The sequence below is a fragment of the Canis lupus genome, chromosome 1 (assembly GCF_048164855.1).
Source record: "Canis lupus baileyi chromosome 1, mCanLup2.hap1, whole genome shotgun sequence".
Taxonomy (NCBI): domain Eukaryota; kingdom Metazoa; phylum Chordata; class Mammalia; order Carnivora; family Canidae; genus Canis; species Canis lupus.
Genome location: NC_132838.1, coordinates 106,167,760 through 106,192,499, shown reverse-complemented (window position 1 = coordinate 106,192,499; position 24,740 = coordinate 106,167,760). Strand labels below are relative to the sequence as shown.

The window sequence follows — 24,740 nt, the reverse complement described above, 5'->3', positions numbered from 1 at the left end:
ACTCAAGGAATCCCTCATTCTCAAAGCACAGAGCTAAAGAAACCTGACTAGGTGATGAAGCCAGAGAGGAGGCAGTTCGTCATCCTGATGCAATTCATTGAAGCAGCATCAGGAATTTAGCCTCCTGACATCATGGCTGTGGCTAGGGTTCCCGCCATCAGGAGGAGGGAACACGTGGTCTCTTCCTGGTCTCTGCAGCCAGACAGCATCCCTCATGCTCTGCCTCAGTTATCCTTCCAGACTCCCAGCAGTGAGCAGCCAGGCTGAAGGGCCCTGATCTCTCTCCTCAGAGTGAAGACCTACAGGCAAAAATCAACCCAGAAAGCAGTGCACAATCATGGTGTCCATCCAGCATTGGATACCATCTCCCAGGTGAGTGGCCAGGGCATCTTTCATCTTTCTATCTGGTGTCTTGGGATGAGCCATGGGGCAATTCATGACTGTCAGCATGCCAAAGGATAAGTTCCTCACCGACTTCCCAAACTCAGTTCTTCCTCAGGATTTCTGGCTGCACTCAACTCAGAGACCTGAGAGCCATCCTTTCCTCTCCCCTCTCCTCCACCTACCACAGCCAGTGATGGACCGAGTCTCACTCATTTCCCTTTTAGCAAAGCTTTTTTTCCTTTTAGCCCCTTCCCTACCGAGCCCTTACTGTCTCCCTTCTGGGTCACTGGTCTTGCCTCCACCACTCCATCTCTCCACCTCTCCGCCCAATCTTTGGGCAAGAAATTCCCCCAAACAGCTGCCACCCCTGTGCTTGCTTCCCACTATCTAGACCAGCATGGTCCAACAGAAATATCATGTGAGACACATACGTAGCTTAAAATTTACTAATGGCCACATTTAAAAAGTAGAAAGAACCATGAGATCAATTTTAATATAATGTATTATTTAACCCAATATGTTCAAAATATTATTTCACTGTCATCTCATCAATAATCAATGTACAGATTATTAATGAGATAATTTACATTCTTTCTTCTTCTTCTTTTGGTACTAAATTTTTGAAATCCAGGTTTTATTTCATACTCGTGGCACACCTCCTTTCAGAATCGCCACATTTCATTTGCTCTGTAGCCACATGTGGCTAGGAGCTACCATATTGGACAGTAGTCCAATTTCCTCAGTCTGGTGTTCTGTGATCTGTCCCCTCCCGAGTTCTCCAGCCCACTTCCTGCCCCTGACCACAAAATTAGCTCCTTATCCCCAGGCAAGGCTTATTCTCTGTGACTTTGTGCCTTTGCATGCATAATTTCCTGTGACCTCCCCATTTGCACTGGCCAGACCCTAATCCCCTTTCACTCTCCAGTTTAAATATTCCCTCCCCTATGCAGGCAGACTGTCATCATGCCTTCCTGTAATAATCAAGGCCTATCCTCAGCACCCTGTGAGCCCCTGGGCAGACAGGGCAGGTCTCTGTGATTCTCACCCACTTATGGCACCCTGCTTCTATGCATCAGATCACAATTTGCAATTAGATCATTTGCATGTGTACGTGCGTATAGCAATTTGATACTCTCTCATTGCCCTGAGAGGCTGAGGTCAGAGATCATGTGTGCTGAAGTTTCTTGACTTTGCTTACTCTATTTTCATATCTGTAAAATAAGGATAACAGTTATATCATCCACCGGAGAGTGGGGAAGTTATAAGGATTCAATGCCATTGTGATGAAAATTTGTTAAAGATACAAATGAATGAAAGAGTGAATGAATGAATGGCTGGCTGGCTGGCTGGATGGATGGATGGATAAATGAATGTTCAGGAAATGGGCATGAAGTGGCTAAATGAGAAAGTGAACTCCAGACCCCACTTCTCTTCTCCAGACCCAAAGGCCAGCTCCGATGCTTTTCCCTCATTCCACTCAGGATCACCTGAGCAAACCCTGGTCAGACAGCCCCTCAGAGCCCCTGCCCCAAGCTGCGGCCACCTCCCCCTCGGAGAAGGATCAGGAGCTCCACTACGCCAATCTCTGCTTCCATGGACTGAAGCCACACAACTTTCAGGACCAAGAGACAACTGAGTATGCAGAGATCAAAATCCAGAAATGACAACCCCCAACCCGCTCCTGTCACTGGGAAGGCCAGCTCTGACTGGGCAGGACATCTCTGAAAAAATGCATGTCAGGCACTGATTCTCTATGAATTGACTACCCTCTGAACCAAAGTTTATAAATGTGAATGTGACACTCCTTAGAGTGGCTGAAAGTCACAGTTAAGTTCAAACAGCAGGCAAACCACTTCACCTCCCTGTGTTTCCTCCTCTGTAAAATGGGGGATAATATTCATTAGGAACATTGTTCCGTGGGAGAAAAAATGTACCATTTTCATTGTTAGATATATCTCGTGTTAAGTTTCTCTCGGGATGGAGGGAGATGTCAGCTTCTGAACATATACTCTCTCTCTTTTTTTTTTTTGGTAGTGAGGGGTGGTTCATGTATTATTTTTAAAAGTAAATCTATTTCTGGGATCCCTGGGTGGCTCTGCGGTTTAGTGCCTGCCTTCAGTCCAGGGCGTGATCCTGGAGTTCCGGGATCCAGTCCCATGTCGGGCTCCCTGCATGGGGCCTGCTTCTCCCTCTGCCTGTGTCTCTGCCTCTCTCTCTCTCCTCTTTCTCTGTCTCTCATGAATAAATAAATAAAATCTTTAAAAAAAAATAAAAATAAAAAAATAAAAGTAAATCTATTTCTAAATGTAACTCTCTGGTGGGAGTAGGTATTTCCTAATACATATATCTAACAAAAGATTCATCCACAGTATAAAAAGAATATACAAGGATCTTCCAAAAATCAGTAACAAAAAAGGCAGGCAACCCAATAAAAAACGTGAGATATTCAAGGGGCCAATAGGTACATAGAAAGGTGTTTAACTTCAGTAGCTGTCAAGGAAATGTGAATAAAAACCCCAATGCTGTGCCATGGCGTGGCCACCACATTGGCTAAAATAATATAAACAATATAAAGAATATCAAGTGTTGAAGACATTACATTGAATGAAATAAGCCGTCCCCAAAAGACAAATATTGCATGGTTCTAGTTATATGAAGTATCTAAAGTAATGAAATTCTTAGAAACAGCAAATGAGGGAAATAAGAAGCTACTTTTCAGTAGGTAGAGTTTCAGTTCTGCAAGATGAAGACTTTTCTAGAGCTTAATGAAGTGCATATAGTTAACACCACTGTACCATACACTTAAAAATATTTAAGATGGTAAATTTTATGTTGTTTTTTAAAGCAATAAAAAGGAATAATATATAGAGGTTACCAAGGGGTTGGGAGGTTAGGGGTGTGGGTGGATAGTTAATATTTAATGGGTACAGAATTTCATCCATCTAAGGATGGATAATGGTGAAAGCTGCACAATGTGAACATACTAAGGCCATTAATTGTACATCTATGACAACAAATGGTATGTATACTTTGCCACAATAAAGATTTTTTTCTTAGAGCATATCAAATGTGCTTCAGCAGCACATATACAAAAATTGGAAAGATGCAGAGAAGATTAGCCCCTGTGCAAGAATATAAAGGGTTGATGAAGATATGTCGCAACTGGAACTCTCATGCATTACTAAGGGTAGGAGGAGAGAGAATTGGCACAACCACTTGGACAAATGTCACTCTCTACTAACACTGAGCACAGGAGCCAGCAATTTCACTCCAAGGTGTGTCTCCAACAGAAGTGCCTACAAACGTTCACCAAATGTGTACAAGAATGTTCATGGCAGTTCTGATTGCCACAGCTGAAAAATGGAACGTGCCCAAATGCCCATCAACAGTAAGACAGGTAGATAGACTGCAGAGTATCCATGCAGCGGAAGAAGCAAATAAAAACATACAACACATGAGAATCTTACAAACATAATGTTGAGTGAAAGAATGCAGACACAAGAGTCCCCACTATGTGATATCTTTGATATAAAGTTTAGAAATAGACAAAGCTAATCTTTGGTTTTAGAAGTCCAGATGCTGGTTACTGTTGGAGGGTAGTGACAGGAAGGGGCCAGTGGAGACCTCCTGGACTCTTCTGGTAAAGATCTGTATCTTGATCTGGGTGAGTCCAACTGCTCGGATGTGGTTACTCTCTGAAACATTTCTGAGTAAAATATTTGTGATTTGTGCCCTTTTCTGTATGAATAGTACTCTTTAACAAAATTTACATTAAGATTTTAAAGATGGGGTGCCTGGATGGCTCATTCGGTTAAGCATAGAACTCTTGCTTTCAGCTCAGGTCATAAACTCAGGGTTGGGACCAAGCCCAGAACTGGGCTCCATGCTCAGCGAACTCTGCTTCTCTCCCTTTCTTTCTCCCTCTGCCCACCCCCACTCTCGCATGCGCTCTCACTCAAATAAATAAATAAGATTTTTTTTAAGATTTTTTAAAAATATTATCCTCATAATTATCTAACTCTGATTTCTATCAGACTATAAGCTCCCCAGGGCAGGGACAGCACTATAACCGGCCCTATGTTTTCAAAGCCCAGCCTTGGACACAGCACATGAACTGAGCTCAGCAAACCTCTGAAATGCCTTGCACTCGAGTGCAAGGGGACAATGTTCCTGGGCTCTGCTGGGGTCTCCAGCTTGTATTGCCAGCCCAGGGCTCTCTTCTGGACTCCAAATTCCTATGTCTTCTTGAACATCTCTCCCTGAAGCACCATAGGCTCCTCACTTTCAATGCATCCCATACTAGTTCCATATCTTCCCTCAAGTCTGGTTCTTCCCTCCGTTCTCCATCCAGGATGTGGGAAAGTCCATCTGAGGGCATGGCCCCTGATAACCGCCATCTTGGCAAGGAGAATATAATGCTCCCATGCCTGCACTAATTACAACTTCCCGTCAGGGCGCAATTTCTGGTCTGATACTCACTGAGATCTTGCGAAACAGGCCTCTTCCTCTTCTTCAACCTCACAGACTCCAGTTTAGGCTCCTCTCTGCCTGTTCCTCTAAGAGGCCACTGTCTGAACTACTTCCTGAATCTGGTGAGTCTTCATCTTTTCCTCCCCCACTGGAGGCTAGGAGGTCCCCTTGGCCATGGTAAAAAGTGCCCCAAAAGGCAACTACCAGGTCCTGGCCCAACTTCCAGCATGAAGCCTTCTTCCACCCCTTCCTGCCATCCTGGGAAAGATTCTGGAACTCCCTCCTCTGGAACCCTCCACAGACCCTATTCATCTCTAATCAGTGGGTCTAGAGACCATCTAAGTGGTCTTTGTAAAGGGGGTAAGGGACAGTGATTAAATGTTTAAGCCCCTTCATAATAGCCAAAAGATAGAAACAGCTCAAATGCCCATCAATGGATGAATGGATAAACAAAATGTGGTGTATCCATATAATGAAATATGATTCGGCCATAAAAAGACTGAAGCCCTGATACATACCACATGCATGAACCTCAAAAATATGCTAAGTGAAATCCTCCAGACACAAAGCTCACATATTGTATGATTCCATTTATATCAAATACACAAAATAGGTAAATTCATAGAAACAGAAAGCAGATTAGGGGCTGCCAGGAGCTGTGGAGAGGGTGACTATTTAATGGGTGTAGGGTTTCTTTTTGGGGCGACGAAAATGTTCTGAAATCAGATAGAGGTGGTGGTTACACAGCATTGTGAATGTACTAAATGCCTCTAAATGTTCACTAAATGTTCATAAAATCATTTATGTTATGTGACTTACCTCTTAATTTAAAAAAAATAATTAAAGTTCTTCAAAATCATTCTGCCAGAATTCAAACATCCACTTCACCACTTAACCTGTTGCTACCTCCACTTGCTCCTCTGTCAAATGAGGATAACAACACTCCCTAGTTCACTTGGTGGTTTTAAGAATGCACTGAATTACTGTACACAGGGCAGCACTGTGCCCAGTGTGCAGTGAACGGCTCTGGGAGCCTGGTCAACATGCATTCAGCCAAGGGCCAAACGCTGCCCAGGTCATCATTCAACTGGCCAAACAATCTCTAGGTTTCAACCTGTAGATACATGATGTTGAGTTTTCCACCCCACCCTGATCAGGTGGGTGACTCTGTGTTCTCAGGGAAAGGCCACTCATGTGCAAATGAACAAAAGAGAAGTATAAGGCTTATTTCAAGTCTTCACAGCCAGAGTTTTGTTTCACTTCTCTCTCTCTCATTGCCAGTCTTCATGAGTCACCAAGTTCCTGATCTGTCCCCTCCTTTGCATGTCCAGATCAGGTCTTACTTGACCTTCATTCCTCCAGAACATTAAAACAGCCACCTACCCAGCCTCTTGGCTCCCCATCAGACCATCTGTTCCTCCCCTGCTAAATACCCTTTCGTGTCTGCCCTCTCCCTCCAGATGAGGGGCCAATTCCAGTGAGAGCTACTCAAGAATTTCCACAATCTCACTGTTACCTGCCTCATCCCTTTCTCTCAGTCACATTCTTGCCACTTCTTGAACATTCCATGGCCTGTTGTGCTCTCCCTACTTCATTCACATGGTTCTATCTCATAGTGATAGTGTCCCCTTTCTCCATCTTCACAGCACGTATATATCTTCTGAGATCAACTTCCTCAGACAAGCTGCATTCTCTAACTGACCCCCACCCTCAGCCCTGCATTTTCCCATGGGTTGGATTAGGAAAGGAAAAAGATTTCAAATAAACTGCCTAACTTCACCTATTAAGGAACCAGACAAAGAAGAATAAACTAAACCCAAAGTTAGCAGAAGGGTTGAAATAAAAAGATTAAAATGGAGATGATTGAAAGAGAATGAAACAACAATAGAGAAAATCAACAAGACCAAAAGTTGGTTCTTTGAAAAAGATCAGTAAAATTGGCCTACGCTTAGCTAGATCAACTAAGAAAGAAAAAGACTCAAATTACAAAATGAGGAATAAAACTGAGGACATTGCTATTGATTTTACAAAAATAAAAAAGATTATAAGAGAGTACAATGAACAATTGTACAAGTTGGGTAACCTAGATAAATGAACACATTCCTGGAGACAAATAATCTAGCAAGATTCAATCATGAGGAAATAGAAAATATGATAGACCTATAATTAGTAAGGTTGAATCAGTAATCAAAAACCTCTCAACAAAGAAAAGCCCATGATCAGATGGTTTCAATGGGTGAATTCTACCAAACATTTAAAGAAGAATTAGAGATGCCTGGCTGACTCAATTGGTAGAGCATGTGACTTTTGATCTCAGAGTTGTAAGTTCAAGCCCACACTGGCTGTAGAGATTACTTAAAAATAATATCTTTAGAAAAAAATAATAAGAAAGAATAATAAATACCACCCCTTCTCAAACTCTTCCCAAAAAGATCAAAGAGCAGGGAATAGTTCCTAACTCATTCCATGAAGAGTTTATCCTGATGCCAAAGCCAAAGACACCACAAGAAAATGAAACTACAGACCAATATCCCTTAGATATGACAAAACACAGGCAACAAAAGAAAAAGAAGGTAAGTTGAACTTCATCAGAATTGAACATTTTTGTGCTTCTGATGACACTTTTGACATTGTAAAAAGGCAATCCACAAAATGGGAGAAAACATTTGCAAATCAGAAATGTGATAAAGGATTAACATCCACAACATAGAAAGAGGTCCTACAACTCAACAACAAATATAATAACCCAATTTTTTTAAATGGTGAAGGACTTGAATAGACATTTCTTCAAAGATATATAAATGGGAAGTGAACATATGAAAAGATGTTCAACATCACTAATCACTAGAGAAATGCTAATCAAGATCAAAACCAGAAAAAAATAAGGTTGATAAAGTTGTAGAGAAATTGGGACCCTTGTGCACTTATGAAGAGAATGCAAAATGCTGAAGCCACTATGTAAAACAGTATGGAGTTTCCTCAAAAAATTAAATGTAGAATTATAATATACCAAATAATTCTACACTGGATATTTACCCAAAGAAAACAAAAACACTAATTCAAAAGGATATATACATCCTTATGCTTACTGAAGCATTATTTACAATAGCCCAGACATATAGGTAACCCAAGTGTCCATTTGTCCATTGATAGATGAATGGGTGAAGATGTGGTATATGTATACATATACATACTGACATTACTCAGCCATAGAAAAGGATGAGGTTTTGCCATTTGCAACAATATGAATGGACATGGAGGGTATAATGCTAAGTGAAATAAATCAGACATAGACAAATACCATATGATTTCACTCATGTGGAATTTAAGAAACAAAACAAATGAACAAACAAAGATAAAAAGACAAAAAAATACTCTTAAATATTGAGAACAAACTGGTGGTTGCAATGAGGGAATTGGTAGGGGGGTGAGTGAAACAGAGAATGGGGGTTAAGATACACAATAAGGGTGATGAGTACCGAGTATGTATAAAATTATTGAATGACTAGGGACACCTGGGTGGCTCAGCAGTTGGGCATCTGCCTTCAGCTCAGGGCATGACCCTGGAGTCGCAGAATGGAATCCCACATCGGGCTCCCTGCATGGAGCCTTCTTCTCCCTCTGCCTGTGTCTCTGCCTCTCTTTATCTCTGTCATGAATAAATAAATAAAATCTTAAAAAAAAAGAATTATTGAATGACTATATCGTACACCTAAAACTAACATATCACTCTATGTTAACTAAACTTCAATTAAAAAAAATTAAGGGACATCTGGGTGACTCAAAGGTTGAGCATATGCCTTTGGCTCAGGTTCTGATCCCAGGGTCCTAGTATCTAGTCCTACATCAGGCTCCCTGCATCTCCCTCTGCCTGTGTCTCTGCCTCTCTCTGTGTCTCTCATGAATAAATAAAAATCTTTAAAAAAAAAAACATTAAAAAGCATTACCCCTCAGGAATATGCAGTTAAAATTACAATAAGGTATCACTACACAAACAAAATTTTAATGGCTAAAATTAAAGACCAGCTATTATCAGATGTTGACAAGGATGTGGAGCATCTGTAACTCATAGGTTGCTGGCTCAAGTGTTAACTGGTTCATCCACTTTGGAAAATTCTTTGGCAGTATTTGGCCAATTAAACATATGCCTAGAGGACACCTGGGTGACTCAGCGGTTGAGCATCTGCCTTCAGCTCAGAGCATGATCCTGGAGTCTGGGGATTGAGTTCCACATCTGACTCTCTACATGAAGCCTGCTTTTCCCCCTGCCTATGTCTCTGCCTCTCTCTCTCTCTCTCTGTGTGTGTGTGTGTGTCTCTCATGAATAAATAGATAAATAAAATCTTTTAAAAATAAAATAGTCAAATAAAAAAATAAATAAACATATGCTTAAATATGAATTTTTTTGTTGTTTTCCGTTTAAGAAATATTTATTGACAAGTACTATAGGAGATACAAAGATGACTCTGACATCTGTCCTGCCCAAAAGGAGCTTACAGTCTAGTAGGAGACAGAGTACATACATGGGACATGATGAGAGCTATGTTTCAGTAAGATGAATCAATCTCATACTGCTAACATGAAACTTTGAGTTCCTGTTCCCCCAGCCTGTTCATGATTAAATGAAAACTTATTGATGAATATTAAATATCCTCAATATTCCAAGCATGCAAGAAACTTCAGTAAAAACAAAACAAAAAAGAAAACAAACAAACAAACAAACAAAAAAACCTCACCTCTGGCCACAGTGAGCTTACATTCTAGTGAAATAGACCATAAGCAAAACTATATTTAATAGCAATAAATGTCTTAAAATTTTTATGGTTAATTAAGTACTTAATGAGTACAACGAGGAACTGAGCCATCAGAGTTGGGAGGGTGGCGTGGTTTTCCTTACCAACATCAAAGCCTCTCCAAGAAGAAAGCGGACACCCACATTCCCACCGCACCGCGCGCCGCTCCTGCCTGCCTGGTTGCAGCTGCCTCATTGATTGGCTGCTGGGTAAGAGCGTTTGCAGCACTGATTGGCTGCGGCATAGGCCTGTGCCGCCGCTGATTGGCTGTAGAAGAGGCCCCTGCAGCCGCTGATTGGCTGCAGGGTAGACGCGCCCATGCAAGGCCAGAGCTCAGGACCAAAGGAGACTTGAGCCACTGCACATCTTCCCCGTGCACAGATGAAAGCTAACTGTTGTCACGAGCTCTTCTTGCCTTGTTGGCTTTTCTGGTAACCGTTGGGTGCGCGACTTGCGTTGGGACTGCCCAAAGTGGGCTACCAGGAAAGCGGGGCTTCTCTGTCAGGCAGCCCTGCTCCGCAGATACGGGGTGGGTTAGACCCCAGGGCAGGGCCTTGAGCCTCTCAGGGGGACCGAAACCCCTGCTGGAGCAGTCAGCAGCAGCCGCTGGCTCATCAGTCCGCCCGTCACCAGGAGCCTGACTGAATTTAGCCTGCCACCAAGTAGGTCACTTGGTCCCCCCCAAGGGCAGCCAGAGGGTCCTCAGGTGATCTGTTGATTAATGATCAGATTAGTGCCCGTAGGAGGCAACAGGTAGTTCCTTGTGAACCAATTAATCAGTTAATAGGATAATCCACCCATTTCCCTTCGCAGACTGCCCTGTTAGTTAATTACGCACCCTCTGAAGCAGGCTCTTAATAAGTTAATCTCCCTGTAAGGCGCTCAGTCGTTGGTCCCACCGTTATCCCAAGTGTCAGCCAGTTAATCCACTTCACTGTTAGTCTTTGGTTTCCCTATAAAATCAGATTTCCGGTCAGCATAAGTAGGTCAGTTGATCCAAAAGAGGGTCCTTCCCACAGCAAGTTGGGAAAACCCTTTTTACCACTTAGATTCTGCCAAAGAAATACACCATCCCAAGTGTGCTGAGGACAAAGGATTTCCTGGAGCCCTTGGAACAGGAGCCAAAGGTAAAATGGAGAAGAGAAATGATGGGCAAAGGGAAATGGTAGAGGGAGAAGAGTAGAGAGGGCGGTTGGAGTCCTCCTGTGTATCTCTAAAGCCTGACAGAGAAGAAATCAGAGTTTTAGAGCTAGATGGATCACTATATCCCAAGTCATAAAACCCACTCATGTTACAGATGAGGAAATCAAAAGGAAAAGTGGAGAGGAGAAAATATTTGGCCAAGGCTATTCAGTGATTTACTAGCAGAGCCTGGGCCAAGACCCAGACAGGGCTCATCCCAACATCCAAATATGGTTTTATATCAGAGAAGGGCAAGGGGGGTGCAGGGGTGGGGGGGATTGGCAGTGCAAAAAGGCAGCAGATGTGGCTTTCCTTCCTCTAGGTTTCTGCTCAACTGTCACCTCCTCAAAGAGGCCTTCTGTGACCACCCTACCTCAACTGTTTCCCCATGGCCACCACCCCATAACCCTCTATCTTATTATCCTGCATTATTTTTCTTCATAGTACTTAATAGTTATCAAATTATCTTAATTGCCAACTTGTTTATTGTCTGCCTTCCATACTAGAATGAGGACATGGATTGTCTCATTCTTGTTCACTGCCTTATCCCTAAAACAGTGCCTGACATAAAGAGGTACTCAAAATGTTGGTTGTTAGAAGGAATGAATGAGAGTGCCAGTCATTAGGGAATGTGCTTCCTGAGACTTATTAGAGGAAGCAGACTGAGTTTGGAAGTAGAGAGCCTCCACAGAGTGGCAGGACATGAGGTCAGAGAAGCAAAGTTCAAGAAGGCTACCAGTACAGAACTTTGACTTTTACTCTGAGTGAGATGAGAGCCACTGGAGAGTTTTGAGTGGAGAAAGGGTGGGATCTTACTGAGGTGTTGATAGAGTCCCTCCAGCTGCCACTGTGGGGAATAGAATGGACAGAGACTAAGGTAGAGCAGCAAGTCCAGTGAGCAGGTTACTGTAGCAATCTGGGTGAGAGAGGATGGTAGTTTGGGCCAGAGTGGCCTCAGTGGAGGTGATTGATTAGAAGTAGTGAGATTTTGAATTTATTTTAAAAGCCGTGCCAACATTTTCTGACATGGCTGTGGACTATGAGAGAAAAGAGAGTCAAAAGGGACTCCCGAGGTTTTGATTCTTGATTTCTTCCTAAGTATGACTTCATTTGATTTAGAGACGTGTTTCCTAAGTCTGAGGTGATTGATTTTTTTCTCCTTTTTCTGAGAAGAGAGCAAAGATATTTAAACTTTTAACTTTACTTTCTACCCTTACTCTGCTGCTGGTTGGCCAAACAATATAAGTAGTTTATATATTTTCTGTTCTCTTGAAAGTTAGTGTGGAGAAAGAGGAACTTGAGTTTTATTATTTTTTTAAGATCTTATTTATTTCTTTATGCAAGACACAGAGGCAGAGACACAGGCAGAAGGAGAAGCAGGCTCCCAATGGGGAGGCTGGTGAGGAACTTGATCCCAGGGGTCACGAACTGAACTGAAGGCAGACTCTCAACCACTGAGCCACAGGTGCCCCAAGGAACTTAAGTTTTACATCTGTCTCTAAGTACACTTGCTCAGTGCATTAAGGAAGTCACTTACTTCTCCAAGCTTCAGTTTCTTCCTCCACAAGAAGGAAATCCTAAGACTTAATTCCTTGGAGTTTCTGGAAATAAACGAAGACTGCTCAAATGAGAACAAACAAGTTACTTATTCAGAGCTTGCTGTAGCCAGAGTCAGCCACCATCACTTGCATTCGGCCAACAACTCAAAGGCAGGTAGCATAGTGGGAAAAAGAAGTTTCAGACAGGGTCTGCTTAGAGATTGTGATCATAGGTAAGCTGAAGGTTAGCTAATTACAAATTGGGGTATCTTATGTGATTGAATTGTGAGCAGATTTAACTTTCTTTGATCGGTTCTGAGCTGGAAGCAGGGGCAAAAAATAGGGAACCTGGTATTCATTGCCCAATCCTGACTGTTCTGTGCCAATTGCTGCAGATATTGTGGTTTGGGACTGTTCACTGACTTTGCAGTTGGAAACAGAAATTAGATTTGTGAGAACCTAGTTCAGTGAAACATACGTTTTGGGAAGGAGTAAGGATGTGAAGTCAGGGGATGATGAATATTTTTTTCATGTCCCCAAAGTCACTTGTGGACATGAAAATGCAACTGTTCTGCAATTAGATATAAGAGGTTAATGTTACCAATTTTTAAAAAAATTATGGATCCAACTCTGGAAGAGTTGACTCGGTGGATGCATAAAGAAATTCAAAATCTCAAGAAACAAATTAAATGTACAATCCTTTTGGCTAGTTTTATCTATAAAAGCTAAAATGAAAGTAAAGAAAAGCGCTGGAGTGGATCCTGACACTGGGCCAAGTTTGATTTCTGTCCAGTCTGAACTATGGCTGCTAACCTCAGAGCTGCTACTAAAAGGAAAAGCCATGTTGAAACAACAGGTAGCAAAGAAAATTAGAGTAATTCACAAGAGAATGAAAGACAAAGGGCTGGGGTGGCTGTCTGTTAAACATCTGACCCTTGACTTTGGCTCAGGTCATGATCTCAGGGTCATGGGATCAAGTCCTGTGTGGCTCTGCTCCCCACCCCCATGCAATCTTTCTCTCAGATAAATAAATAAAATCAGAAAGAAAGAAAGAAAGAAAGAAAGAAAGAAAGAAAGAAAGAAAGAAAGAAAGAAAGAAAGAAGAAAGAAAGAAGAAAGAAAGAAAGAAAGAAAGAAAGAAAGAAAGAAAGAAAGAAAGAAAGAAAAAGGAAAGTGTCAAAGTGACTCATCCGGGGGATTCCCAGGTAGCTCAGGATTCCCCGGGTGGCTCAGCAGTTTAGCACCTCCCTTCAGCCCGGGCTGTGATCCTGGAGTCCTGGGATCGAGTTCCACATCAGGCTCCCTGCATGGAGCCTGCTTTTTCCTCTCTCTCTGTCTCTCTCTCTCGTGAATAAATAAATAAAATGTTTAAAAAAAAAGGGGGGGGGGATTCATCCCAAAGAGAAGAAAATCTTTAAACCATTATTAAGAAATAGAATGGACATTGATGGGATTAAAAACAGAGGTCTTAGAACAGTGCTCTTGGAGTTTGGGTGGACCAGGGGGAGCCCCAGATGGTCCCTCAACTTTGAAGGATCCTAATCAAGTCTATTCTAGTTACTCTAAATTGGAGGAATTTCAAAAGCCAGAAGGCAAATGTGACAATGGGACTCTAACTTCAAACTGCCTGAGGTGATGATCTCATAATTAATCAAGATAAAGATTGGGGCCGGAGGCCGCAGCGGGATCCGCGCCGGAACCGTGTTTCGCAACCAGTATGACAATGACGTCACTGTTTGGAGCCCTCAGGGCAGGATTCATCAAATTGAATATGCAATGGAAGCTGTCAAACAAGGTTCAGCCACAGTTGGTCTGAAATCAAAAACCCATGCGGTGTTGGTTGCATTGAAGAGAGCACAGTCAGAGCTTGCAGCGCATCAGAAGAAAATTCTTCATGTTGATAACCATATTGGTATCTCAATTGCGGGACTTACTGCTGATGCTAGACTGTTATGTAATTTTATGCGCCAGGAGTGTTTGGATTCCAGATTTGTATTTGACAGACCTCTTCCTGTGTCTCCTCTTGTATCTCTAATTGGAAGCAAGACCCAGATACCAACACAACGGTATGGCCGGAGACCATATGGTGTTGGACTGCTTATTGCTGGTTATGATGATATGGGCCCTCACATTTTCCAAACCTGTCCATCTGCCAACTATTTTGACTGTAGAGCCATGTCCATTGAAGCCCGTTCTCAATCAGCTCGCACTTACTTGGAGAGACATATGTCTGGGTTTATGGAGTGCAGTTTGAATGAACTGGTTAAATATGGTCTGCGTGCCTTACGAGAGACACTTCCTGCAGAACAGGACCTAACTACAAAGAATGTTTCCATTGGAATTGTTGGTAAAGACTTGGAGTTTACGATTTATGATGATGATGATGTTCCTGGAAGGTCTTGAAGAAAGACCACAGAGAAAGGCACAGCCTGCTCAACCTGCTGATGAACCTGCAGAAAAGGCTGATGAACCAATGGAGCATTAAGTCACAAACCAGTCTATATGTGTATTATCAAATATGTAAGAATGCAGGAGCCCTTACTGATGACAGTAATCTATACTTTGAACCAAAAGATGCAGCGTGGTCTTCTGGTATGTTTTAGGAATCGGTCCAGATGTGTTTTTCCCAAGTAACTTGTCTGAACCATATAATGGTGTGCATTTTTCTTTGAGAGGGTCTATATAATCATTTTCTAGAAAGTATAGTTATCTGTACTAATGTTTTTATATGAAGAACATAGTGTCTTTGTGGTTTTAAAGACAACTGTGAAATAAAATTGTTTCACCTGAAAAAAAAAAAAAGATAAAGATTGGTTAAAAAAAAAAAAAAAAGGCCTGGGTTCTTTGGCTCCATGCTCAGCTGGAGACTCAAAGCCATAGACACATTAATGGTAAAATGGTCTGGAGAAGAGATGTTTCTGGGACTCCTTAAGCTGGGCACCCCATGCATTGTGAGTCCTAGTGAGAATTAAAGTTACATTGGGAAGATACAGGAATACAAGTATTAAGGGGGTTAAAGTGAGGGTTTAAGATAGAAATGGAATACTTGAACAGATTTTATGTAAAGCCATGTGTCTCTCGTTCCTTTATCTGAATGTAAGTAGGTGCCGTGTCTTACTAGAGGACATTTCCCTTACCTAGCACTATGAAACAGGAGGCATGTAAATCCTCCCTTCAACCAATATTGATTGGACATGCTAAATGGGAGCCAATAAAATTGCCCAAGCCCAAACAGGTTGTTAATTTGAAAAATATAGGCTATCTGGTGAAAAAAAGAAAAAATGTCAGATACCTACTGTTTGATTGGCTTATTTCAATTTTGGTTGACGCATATTCTACATTTGGGACTATGGCTAGCCCCTAACCATAAAGCTGCTAGAATGAGGTCTTTAAAGTCCTTATGGAAACTGCAGTTTATAACAAAAGCCAGTGAGCACCACCCAGTGGCGATCTCTGGGATTTTTCTTTTTAATCAGAAAATTTCCATTTGAAAGACAACCAGCTAGCTTGTTGGCCTTTGACTGAAACTGCCCATAAGAACTGAAGGAAGTAAAATAATCCTAAAACCTGAAATTCTCATGATATCTTTGGTAATGTTGGATAAACTTGCTAATAATGAAGGCTATGCCCAGAAGAGTTTAGTAATAAAATGGAAATGGTTTATAGAGGAACAGGCTACCAAGGGATTATGAGGAGGTATTCATTGTATTCACAAGCAGGTGGTCTTTTTTTCCCTCTTTTACCACCTGAGGCGATGCCAGATCCTATTGCTACTTGGATGGTAGCAATAAGTACCTCTCAAATGACCAACAAAGAGCTGCTTGGTTTATGGAAGGCTGTTCCAAGATGAATGAGTTCCTTTGAGTGGGAAATATTAGCAATGGTATGCTAGTAAATATTTACTAACTGGATCTCCAAAGGGAAAAGAAAGCCCTGAATTGTAGCATTGCCAAACAGTCCCCCCCCACCATAGACAGTTTCAAGCTACCAATTCATGATACAGGATTAAGAAGAGATCCAGTAGCACACCATTATGTAGTATTTCCATCATACAGATTATAAATAGATGTAAATAACCTCAAGAACACAGATAACAGTAAAATGTACTAGACAAATTAGGAACTAATCAGTTTCAAGTAATTATTACCTTTGTCTTTAACATAGTTTGTTTATGAATTTATATAACTTAATTTATAGTAATGACTGTGCTTTTGACACCCAGTTTGCAACATTCTTAAAAATTTAATAATTAGCTTCCTTAAGCTGGTTCACACAGGCTCCAGCACATTGATGGATGTTATTTAGAAACCGAGATTTAGGTGCTAGGCATGTTTATTGCTATGGATGTCTCATTGCTTCTAGGCTCTTTCTGTGAACAAAACATGGAAATAGAATTTGTTTGTTTTTTAACCACGGGTTTGTACTGATATTGCCAATTAAAATCAAACTTTACTTTCTTCTCTTAAATTATTGTATTTTGGGCAGCCCGGGTGGCTCAGCGATTTAGCACCTGCCTTCAGCCCAGGGTGTAATCCTGGAGACCAGGGATCAAGTCCCACGTCAGGCTCCCTACATGGAGCCTGCTTCTCCCTCTGCCTGTCTCTCTCTCTCTCTCTCTCTCTCTGTGTGTGTGTGTGTGTGTCTCTCATGAATAAATAAATAAAATCTTAAAAAAAATTATTGTATTTTATATTGTTTCTCTTTTTCCTTACTGTGAAAATCTTTAAAACATAGTTTCAAAATTACAATACCAATACTGATAGCTTTCTTTGTCCCCCCTTTAGACAGTACAGCCAAAGCACTGCGTTCAAAAGTTATTTGAAATAGATATTCTTCCAGAATTGTTCTATTATTGTGTTTGTTTACTAGCTCTTGTTTGTGTTCAATTTTAGGGTTTTGCTTTCTTTTTTCCCTTCTAAGTTTAAGTGACCTTTCTGAACAGTAAAATACCAATTTGGTTGGAAAGGTTTTTTTCTCTTTGACCAGAACCATGTTACCTGAATACGAGGACATATATGTAAGGGAACCTGGGAACATTACTATTTATTCAGTCTCTGTATTGGGGACAGTGCAACAGGGACAGTGGTGCTGAGATACCTGTTGGGTCCGAAGCCAGCAGTGTCTGCCACAAGGAATTATAGATGGACACAGGAAGGAATCTAGACAAAGGACACATCCCCTCATCCTGCCTTTTCCAGAAATTAATGCAGACATGAGAGACTTGTAGCCCAGAGAGGAAAAGGATCTGTCTGTGGTCCTCTGGGGAATCAGTGACATAGCTTACATAATCAGTGCTCCAATCCAGGGCTCCTGCTCTTAATGCTTTGCCAAAAAAAGAGGGGGGGGGGCGAGATAATTTCATGAAAAGTGAGACTGACATTTGAACATTTATCAGTGACTATCAAAGGTCACTTTCTAAGCTGTTCTGAGATCACAAGGGTCTATTTGTTGTATAGCCTTCCCTTAAAGAGTTCAATCTGAGGTAGATTCTCTACTAAGTTCTTTCTTTTTTTTTTTTTTTAAGTTATTTCTTTAGTTTCCCAACTAGAGTGACCTAACCAAATGAGAGTTTGTCTTCCTCATGTAAGGACATATTCAGAGGTAGGCTGTGCCGCCTGGTTGAGTGTCTGCCTTCAGCGCAGGTCATGATCCCAGGTCCTGGGATCGAGTCCTGTATCAGGCTCCCCACAGGGAGCCTGCTTCTCCTTCTGTCTCTGTCTCTGTCCCTCTGTCTGTGTGTCTCATGAATAAATAAAATCTTTTAAAAAAATAGAATGTTCCTTCATGAGCGGCACTCATCGTTGTAGATACTTCATGGCTGCCAAGTGGCTGTTCTACCTCTAGTAGCACATCCATATTTTAGGGAGGAAGGAGAAGGAAGTGACAAGGAAGAAGGAAATGACAATATTAGGAAAAGGAGACTTCCCCAGGAATCTTCAGCTCACTTCCACTAAAACAATATCATGTGTCCCACCTTAACTGCAAAGGAATCTAGACAAAGTGGTGCTTTAGCTTGCAGCATCACACCCCTAAACAAAGCTGGATTTGTTATAACGAAGAGCAGGGTAGGTAGTTGTCTGGCTGCACAAAAACAAATAACTTTAGTAGAAGGAAAAAACTGATTCTTTCCTCAAAAGACAACAAATGAAATAATGTGGTAATTCTGGAAGGGGAAAGATTTCCCCACTTGAGACTGGGTAGGAAGATCAGGAAAGGTTGCATGCAGGAGGTGACACTGAACTCAGCTCTGAAATTGAAGTAGGATGTGAATGTGAATGAAGCGGAGTTGCAAGAGGAATAGCTGTGAAAGGGAGAAATCCCTGAATGATGGGAGAAGAATGTTTAGGGGGAGCACTAAAGAAGGTAGCGTTTTCCCTTTGGCATGGAAAATGTTGAGAAAGGCACAGGGAGACAGAAAAGCAAGGGTCAGGGAAAATTTCAGAGAACCTCATTTTCACAGCAAGGAAGTTTGGAACTTTTCCTATGAGTAGTAGGAATTCCTGTCCATTTTGGTTTTCCCAAAGGATCTCTGAAGGCTACCCCATCCTCTCCATCCTCACGGCCCACTCAGTAACGCAAGCATGTCATTCTTTCCTGACCACCTCTCCAGGTTCCTCCCTGGCCAATTGACCTGAGTTGCTCTGGTCTACACCATTTCTCCCGTGGCCCCAATGGGCTATTCCAAACACCCAGACTGGCCCTGACCCTCTGAGGTACACAGCCCTTCCATGAATCCCTATTAGCTTTGAGACAGAACCCAAAGACCCTAGTAACTGAGTTTCTCCCAAGTGGGCTGGGACTGGGAGGGAAAGACCAGAGGAGAGAGAAGGACACGTGGCATTGAGGCCTCTCAGAGGTGGTAGGTGTGCTGCCTGTCCCTAGATGCTCTTGAATATCCCATCCCACATAATTCCTGCTTCTGAGAGTGAACAGGCCTCCAGGATGACCAGAGACAGAAGCCCCTGGCTTGCTAAGAATACTTTCTGCTCTCCCAACCACACATCCTCTTCCAGTTATTCATCATCTCATCCCTTCTGAACCACACAGCTCTGATGTGAGAGCCAGCTGCGGCAAAGGTCCTAGCACCTCCTCTTCCTGAGGACTGCCGGCTGCTACAGATGGCAGTACCACTGCTGCAGCTGGGTGAGTGGGATGAGAGGCAGTGCTGGAGCTGTCTGAGGCTCTGGGACTGGGGTGGATGGGCTACGGGGGTGTGAAAAAAGAGGACATAAGGGTGTAGGGTACCAAATAACCAACATGGTTTAGACTGTGTGCCGAGTCCTGGTGGGACTGGGAGAGTCTGGGGTGAACAGCAGATTGGGCCAGGGAGCTGAGTTGGGGGTGAGGGTGGGCGTTCAGCCATGGTCGTTGAAAGCATGAGAGCACTAGGAGCTGGAAGGCCCAGGGTTAGCCCATGTCTGTCATCCACAGGCATGCTTTCCCAGATGGTAAAAATAAATAATCCAGAGGACAAGCAGTGCGGGATAGTCCCTGCAAATTCCTCATTCCCTCAAGTGACCTAGATGAGAAGACCAAATCAAGGGTTACTGGTTAAGAAAAAATCACCCCTTTCTTCCTGTAACCTCAAACAACTCCAGTGAAAAAGTGTGTGGAAACAGTAAGAACCATTCCTTCCTTATTAACTGGCAAGTCACCAGTGGACAACATAGCCTACCTATTCTTTTTTATTTTTTTTAATTTTTTTTTTCAATTTTCATTTATTTATGATAGAGAGAGAGAGAGAGAGGCAGAGACACAGGCAGAGGGAGAAGCAGGCTCCATGCACCGGGATGCCCGATGTGGGATTCGATCCCAGGTCTCCAGGATCGCGCCCTGGGCCAAAGGCAGGCGCCAAACCGCTGCGCCACCCAGGGATCCCTATAGCCTACCTATTCTATGTAGAGTGAGGCAGTCTCGAATATTCTTACCCAGAATATACCATAGCAATCTCTGCTTAGGATGAGTGCTCAATCAAAGGTCACCTTGGACTGGGAAGAAAGAAGTCTAGAAGGGTGTTCTGTTACCCATTCTCCATATATTCAGCTAGGAACACTGCCAACCTTAGGGCATCCATTCTTACATCCATGATAGTATGACACAGGTTCAGAGAATACCCCTATTTTTCAAACTGGGAAAGAGCAGAGAGAGGAGAAGTGACTTGCCCAACGGCATCCAGACTGTAAGAGACAGAGTTGATCATAGGTGGATCTAAGGAGTAGAGCCTGAGGGATGGAAGGAAGAGGGAAGTAGGAGCTGAGACTGGGAAGTCTAACCTGGGGGTGGCAGTGGGGGTCAGGTAAGGGGTCAGAAGCAATGTAGATCCTCAGAAAGTTCCCTTGCCATTAGTCAGGTCCAGCTGAAGAGAGAGAATAAAGGAGAACTGGTCTGTGAAGCCTTGCTCCTCTGGGCTTCCAGAAAGTCTTTCTGAAGTTCCTTGGGAATCATGAATGAGGAGAAGGCTGGGTCCTGGAGGAAATGGAGAAAGGAAGTCAGGATTCCTTGCTAAATGCTGTCCCTACCTCCCCACAGCACCTGCCAGGCTGCTCTATTCCTCTTGTTCCTTGGAGAAGACTCTGCAGTGCAGCTGTTCTTTCCATGGGATCCCCACACCCTCTGTGCAGTGGTTGATGGACAGTGTCCCTGTAGGTGTGAACAACACAGATGGCAGACTCCAGGTGACTTCCATCTTAATTGCCCCCTGGGCCAACAGCACCATCAGTTTGACAGAGCAGCCAAAAATGAGCACAAGCCTTCTCTGTAAAGGGAAGAACCAAAATGGAACCCATGCTTTGAGCATCCTACTGATGCCAAGTAAGGGTAGAGGGGGCCCAGTGACTGGGTGAGGAAGAGTGGGAGGGGGAGGGAGCAGAGCTTTGGTTCCAATTCCAAGGCCTCAGGAGAGAAGCCTTTCTCACATGCTCCCTTTATCCAGGAAAGAGCTCTTTCCTTCCCACGATGTTCATGAAAGGGCTGATCCAGGGCGTTGTCTATGGAGCCATTACAACTGCAGTGCTGTTCCTTTGCCTCATCCCACTCATGTGAGTACCAAGGCTAAAATTCTACCTGGCAGGCCCTGGCTGCAGTGCTGGCATGGAAAGGGAAAGACAGGACCTCTGCCCCCCAAGGAGCTCAGGGTCTGGCAAGCTAAGAAGGCATCAAACATGGTTGCTACAGTCCAGGGCCATCAGGACTATGTTGAGCCACAAACAGTTCCAAGGGACAGGGGTTTTCAGTGAATTTCATAAAGGAGAAAGCAAAGGAGGAAGTGACAGTTCTGGAGAAGCCAGCAGAGTCCCCGGAGTGCTGTCTGAAGCATTCCCGGGGGTGCTGAGTACTCATTTGTTAGGTGGAAAGTAGTATATGCATACCCCAGAGACACATTTGAGGAATTGCCAGTGTCTTTGTGCAATGTCAGGTGCATTGAGAATGAGAGGAAATGGCTAAAACTGAAGTTGGAAAAGCTTCTTGGTGTTAGTTTATAAAGACTCTTGAAAGTTGACTAAATGTATTGGCTAGAAGCCCAGAATGAGAAGGGCAGAGTTGCCAGAGGTCAGGCCAGAGAGTTTAGCAGGGGGGCCTCTGGCCAGTGCAAGTATCTTGGACTTGATCCTCAATTAGGATCCATGAAACAGTGCTAAACTGGAAAGGAAAGCTCCTCATACAAGGTGTCTGTACACAGATCAAAGAGCAAGAGCCCAAAGGCCTGAAACAAGGCAGGAAGTTGGTGCCACAGACTGCACAGCAAAGAGCCAGGTTTGAGCCAGGCAAGTGATGAGGTAAGAGAGATGTAAGAGTAGATGGCAGTAAGAGAGTAAGAGAGATGGGACTGGGGACTGACTGGCTATCAGAGGTGAGAAGGAAGAAACATAAGGTGGCAGGACAAACTGAGGAGCTATTTTTAGAGCATAATAAGCTGTACTTAAAGACCAATAACAATCCTTTACAGTTTGTAAAGCCCTTTCATAGCTGACCTCATCTGAGCCCCAGAGCCTAATAAGCAAGGTCTCCCCACAGAGGACAAAATCAATTCACAGAGAGGCTGTGTGGCTTGCCCTTGATAACACACCAAGCCAATGGGGTCATTGAGGCTCTAAACCAGAACTTCTGGTCAAGATTAGAGCCCTTGAGGGGGGGTGGGGGAGCGGTGGCATGGAGGTAGAGAGCCAGAACTAATCAAGGGGTCATTTCCTTAGAATGAAACCTATCAGAATGAAGCTGGCAAAGAAAATTACAGCCGTCAAAGTAGAAAAGAACCCTAAAGTCAGAGCAAGCCAAGAATCCAAGATGTCTCTGAAGCCTAAGGAACAAGAAAAACCCACAATCACCCCATTTTCAGAGAACTGGATATTGGTGGGTATCCATTGTGTCTGGAATCTTCTCTATCAGAATAGTGGCAATAAGACTCACAAAGAGAAACACAGACAGTGTTTAAAGGAATTATCATCCTCAATCCTATAGGGCATCTAGAATGCCAGAATGTGCTGGCAGACCACTTATGGATGATGAAGCTAAGGCCCAAAGAAGGGAAGATGAAAATTAAGACAAAGACTAATTCAAATCAGCAATGTACACACACACACACACACACACACCCCTTCACACTGAATCCACACTGAGAAGGTTGAAAGAGCCCCTAAGAGTGGTTGTGGCATCAGAGTGGAAACTAAAGGCTTTGGTCTCTGAGTGCCTGGCAGACTGGTCAACACAGTCTGTAGATGCCACAGGCCCAAGTTAGGCTGAAGTGCTTGAAAACTATGCCAAAGCCAAGGTACTCCTTCATTTACTTTGGACCCCACATCCTCAGCAGGGCTTGGAAGAGACAGGCCTCAGTATTATTTACAATTTATAATTCTCTAGGACTAGAAATGCCCTGCTGCCCTCCTTACACACTGTGCTAGGATATGGTATTCCTTCGTGGATAAACCATACATCTGTTAAATTCTACCAAAGTGTCCTGCAGTATCTCCTACCTTCCATGCTGGGCAATGCTGGGGTGTTGGAAATGGATGAGACTCAAGCCCTGTCCTCAGAGAGCAATCAGGCCGGTGGGAAGGCAGCCTTAAAGTAACTGGGCTGAGATGGAGTTATGGTTGCCCGGAGGTCTGGGCTCCTGGTGCCGGGAATGCACACAGAGAACCAGCAGGAGAAGACAGGGTCACAGACTCCAATCATGAGATTCTGAGAAAAGGTGAAACCAATGTCTGCTCCACATTGCCTTAATTCTGTACTTAAAGAGAGAGACAAGATTCTTTCCTTTTAAGATTTGAATACCTCACCTCTAGACCTATTCCAATATCTTCTTTCTTTGCCCCTGCTCTGTAGCATCCCTTACCCTAACCTTCCAGAAAAAGCAAGATAAACTGGAACTGATAAAGCCTGTGAAAACTACATGCCTACCTGGAGTCCCCTGTCTGTGGAATTACTAAAGTCCACAGAATCCTCAGCAACCCCAGAAATCCTGGAGTCTATTAGTCCCTGGAGTCTCCTCAGCTCACAAGCTCCCTCAAGCCCCATCTGTCCCTCACACTGATGCTCCATTGAATAGGGTTACTCTGGGACCTGGTCTTAGAACCTTTCAAAGAAAATTCTATGATCTGTCATTCGGGTTAACTAGAAGAAATATGCCCTGGCCTGGAATGGTGTCAAAGGAAGGCAAAATAAATGTGAGACTATAATCCACCAAGAAGTAGCTTTTGAACCCCTACAGTATGCTCAGAACCTGGAATATACATATAACAGCACCAGACTTTAGAACCATCATATATAGATTGAGTACCAACTTCAGTGCTTAGTGGCTGTATACCTTTGGATAAGACCTTTCACCACTGCCCTGAGGCATACGTGGGTGGGGAGTGAATTAAAAGTGGTGTCCAGAGGTGCAGGTGGAGAAAAGACACAAAGACAGTCCCTGAATGCCAAGATAAAGCATTGAAGTTTTATCTTCTACAATCTTAATCCTGATTCCCTTAGAATATAAATTCCACAAGAACCGGTATCTTGTCTGTCTTGTTTTCTGCTTATACCACCAACACCTAGAATGGTACCTAGAATATAAGACTCTCAAAAATGTTTGTTGATAAGGAGGGCATGTGATATGATGTGATAAGCATTGGGTGTTATATGTTGGCAAATTGAATTGAAACTTAAAAAATAAAAACCGTATTAGAATAATATTTAAAAAGTTTATCGAATAATTGAGTGAATTATAAACTGTTGCAGGTTTGAAGCAAACTGTTCCAATTTGCAATGACCTGGATGGAACTAGAGGGTATTATGCTAAGCAAAACAAGTCACTCAGAGAAAGATAAATACCATATGATTTCACTCATATGTGGAATTTAAGAAACAAAACAGATGAATATAGAGAAAGGGA

The 24,740-nt window shown here is 43.0% G+C and overlaps 2 protein-coding genes, 1 long non-coding RNA gene and 2 pseudogenes across 11 annotated transcripts in view; 4 read left to right on the top strand and 1 right to left on the bottom strand.

The window, feature by feature from the left end:
• LOC140601047 (sialic acid-binding Ig-like lectin 13) overlaps window positions 1-2,462 on the top strand; it is an 8,072-nt gene extending 5,610 nt beyond the window's left edge. The window contains exons 8-9 of the mRNA XM_072769557.1: window positions 291-372; window positions 1,824-2,462. Coding sequence (XP_072625658.1) covers window positions 291-372; window positions 1,824-2,048 — 307 coding nt within the window. The 3' untranslated portion in view covers window positions 2,049-2,462. The remainder of the gene's footprint in view (window positions 1-290; window positions 373-1,823) is intronic.
• LOC140601110 (uncharacterized) overlaps window positions 1-10,318 on the bottom strand; it is a 20,114-nt gene extending 9,796 nt beyond the window's left edge. Inside the window, exon 1 of the long non-coding RNA XR_012004166.1 lies at window positions 9,752-10,318. This is a non-coding gene — a long non-coding RNA (uncharacterized lncRNA). The remainder of the gene's footprint in view (window positions 1-9,751) is intronic.
• Window positions 3,454-3,552, top strand: LOC140608936 (U6 spliceosomal RNA; annotated as a pseudogene).
• Window positions 9,950-24,740, top strand: SIGLECL1 (SIGLEC family like 1). 9 transcript variants are annotated; one of them, XM_072769636.1, is made up of 7 exons: window positions 9,950-10,078; window positions 10,697-10,774; window positions 19,415-19,510; window positions 20,897-21,178; window positions 21,300-21,405; window positions 22,561-22,717; window positions 23,690-24,719. In XM_072769636.1, exons 3-7 carry the CDS (start codon window positions 19,486-19,488, stop codon window positions 23,702-23,704), a joined length of 585 nt encoding a protein of 194 aa, XP_072625737.1. In that variant the 5' UTR covers window positions 9,950-10,078; window positions 10,697-10,774; window positions 19,415-19,485; the 3' UTR covers window positions 23,705-24,719. The 9 variants fall into 9 exon arrangements, with proteins under 9 accessions (XP_072625737.1, XP_072625689.1, XP_072625705.1 ...); XM_072769588.1 differs by having other exon boundaries at window positions 22,561-24,740; XM_072769604.1 differs by having other exon boundaries at window positions 19,381-19,510; window positions 22,561-24,740.
• On the top strand, window positions 13,514-16,819 carry LOC140601108 (proteasome subunit alpha type-1 pseudogene; annotated as a pseudogene).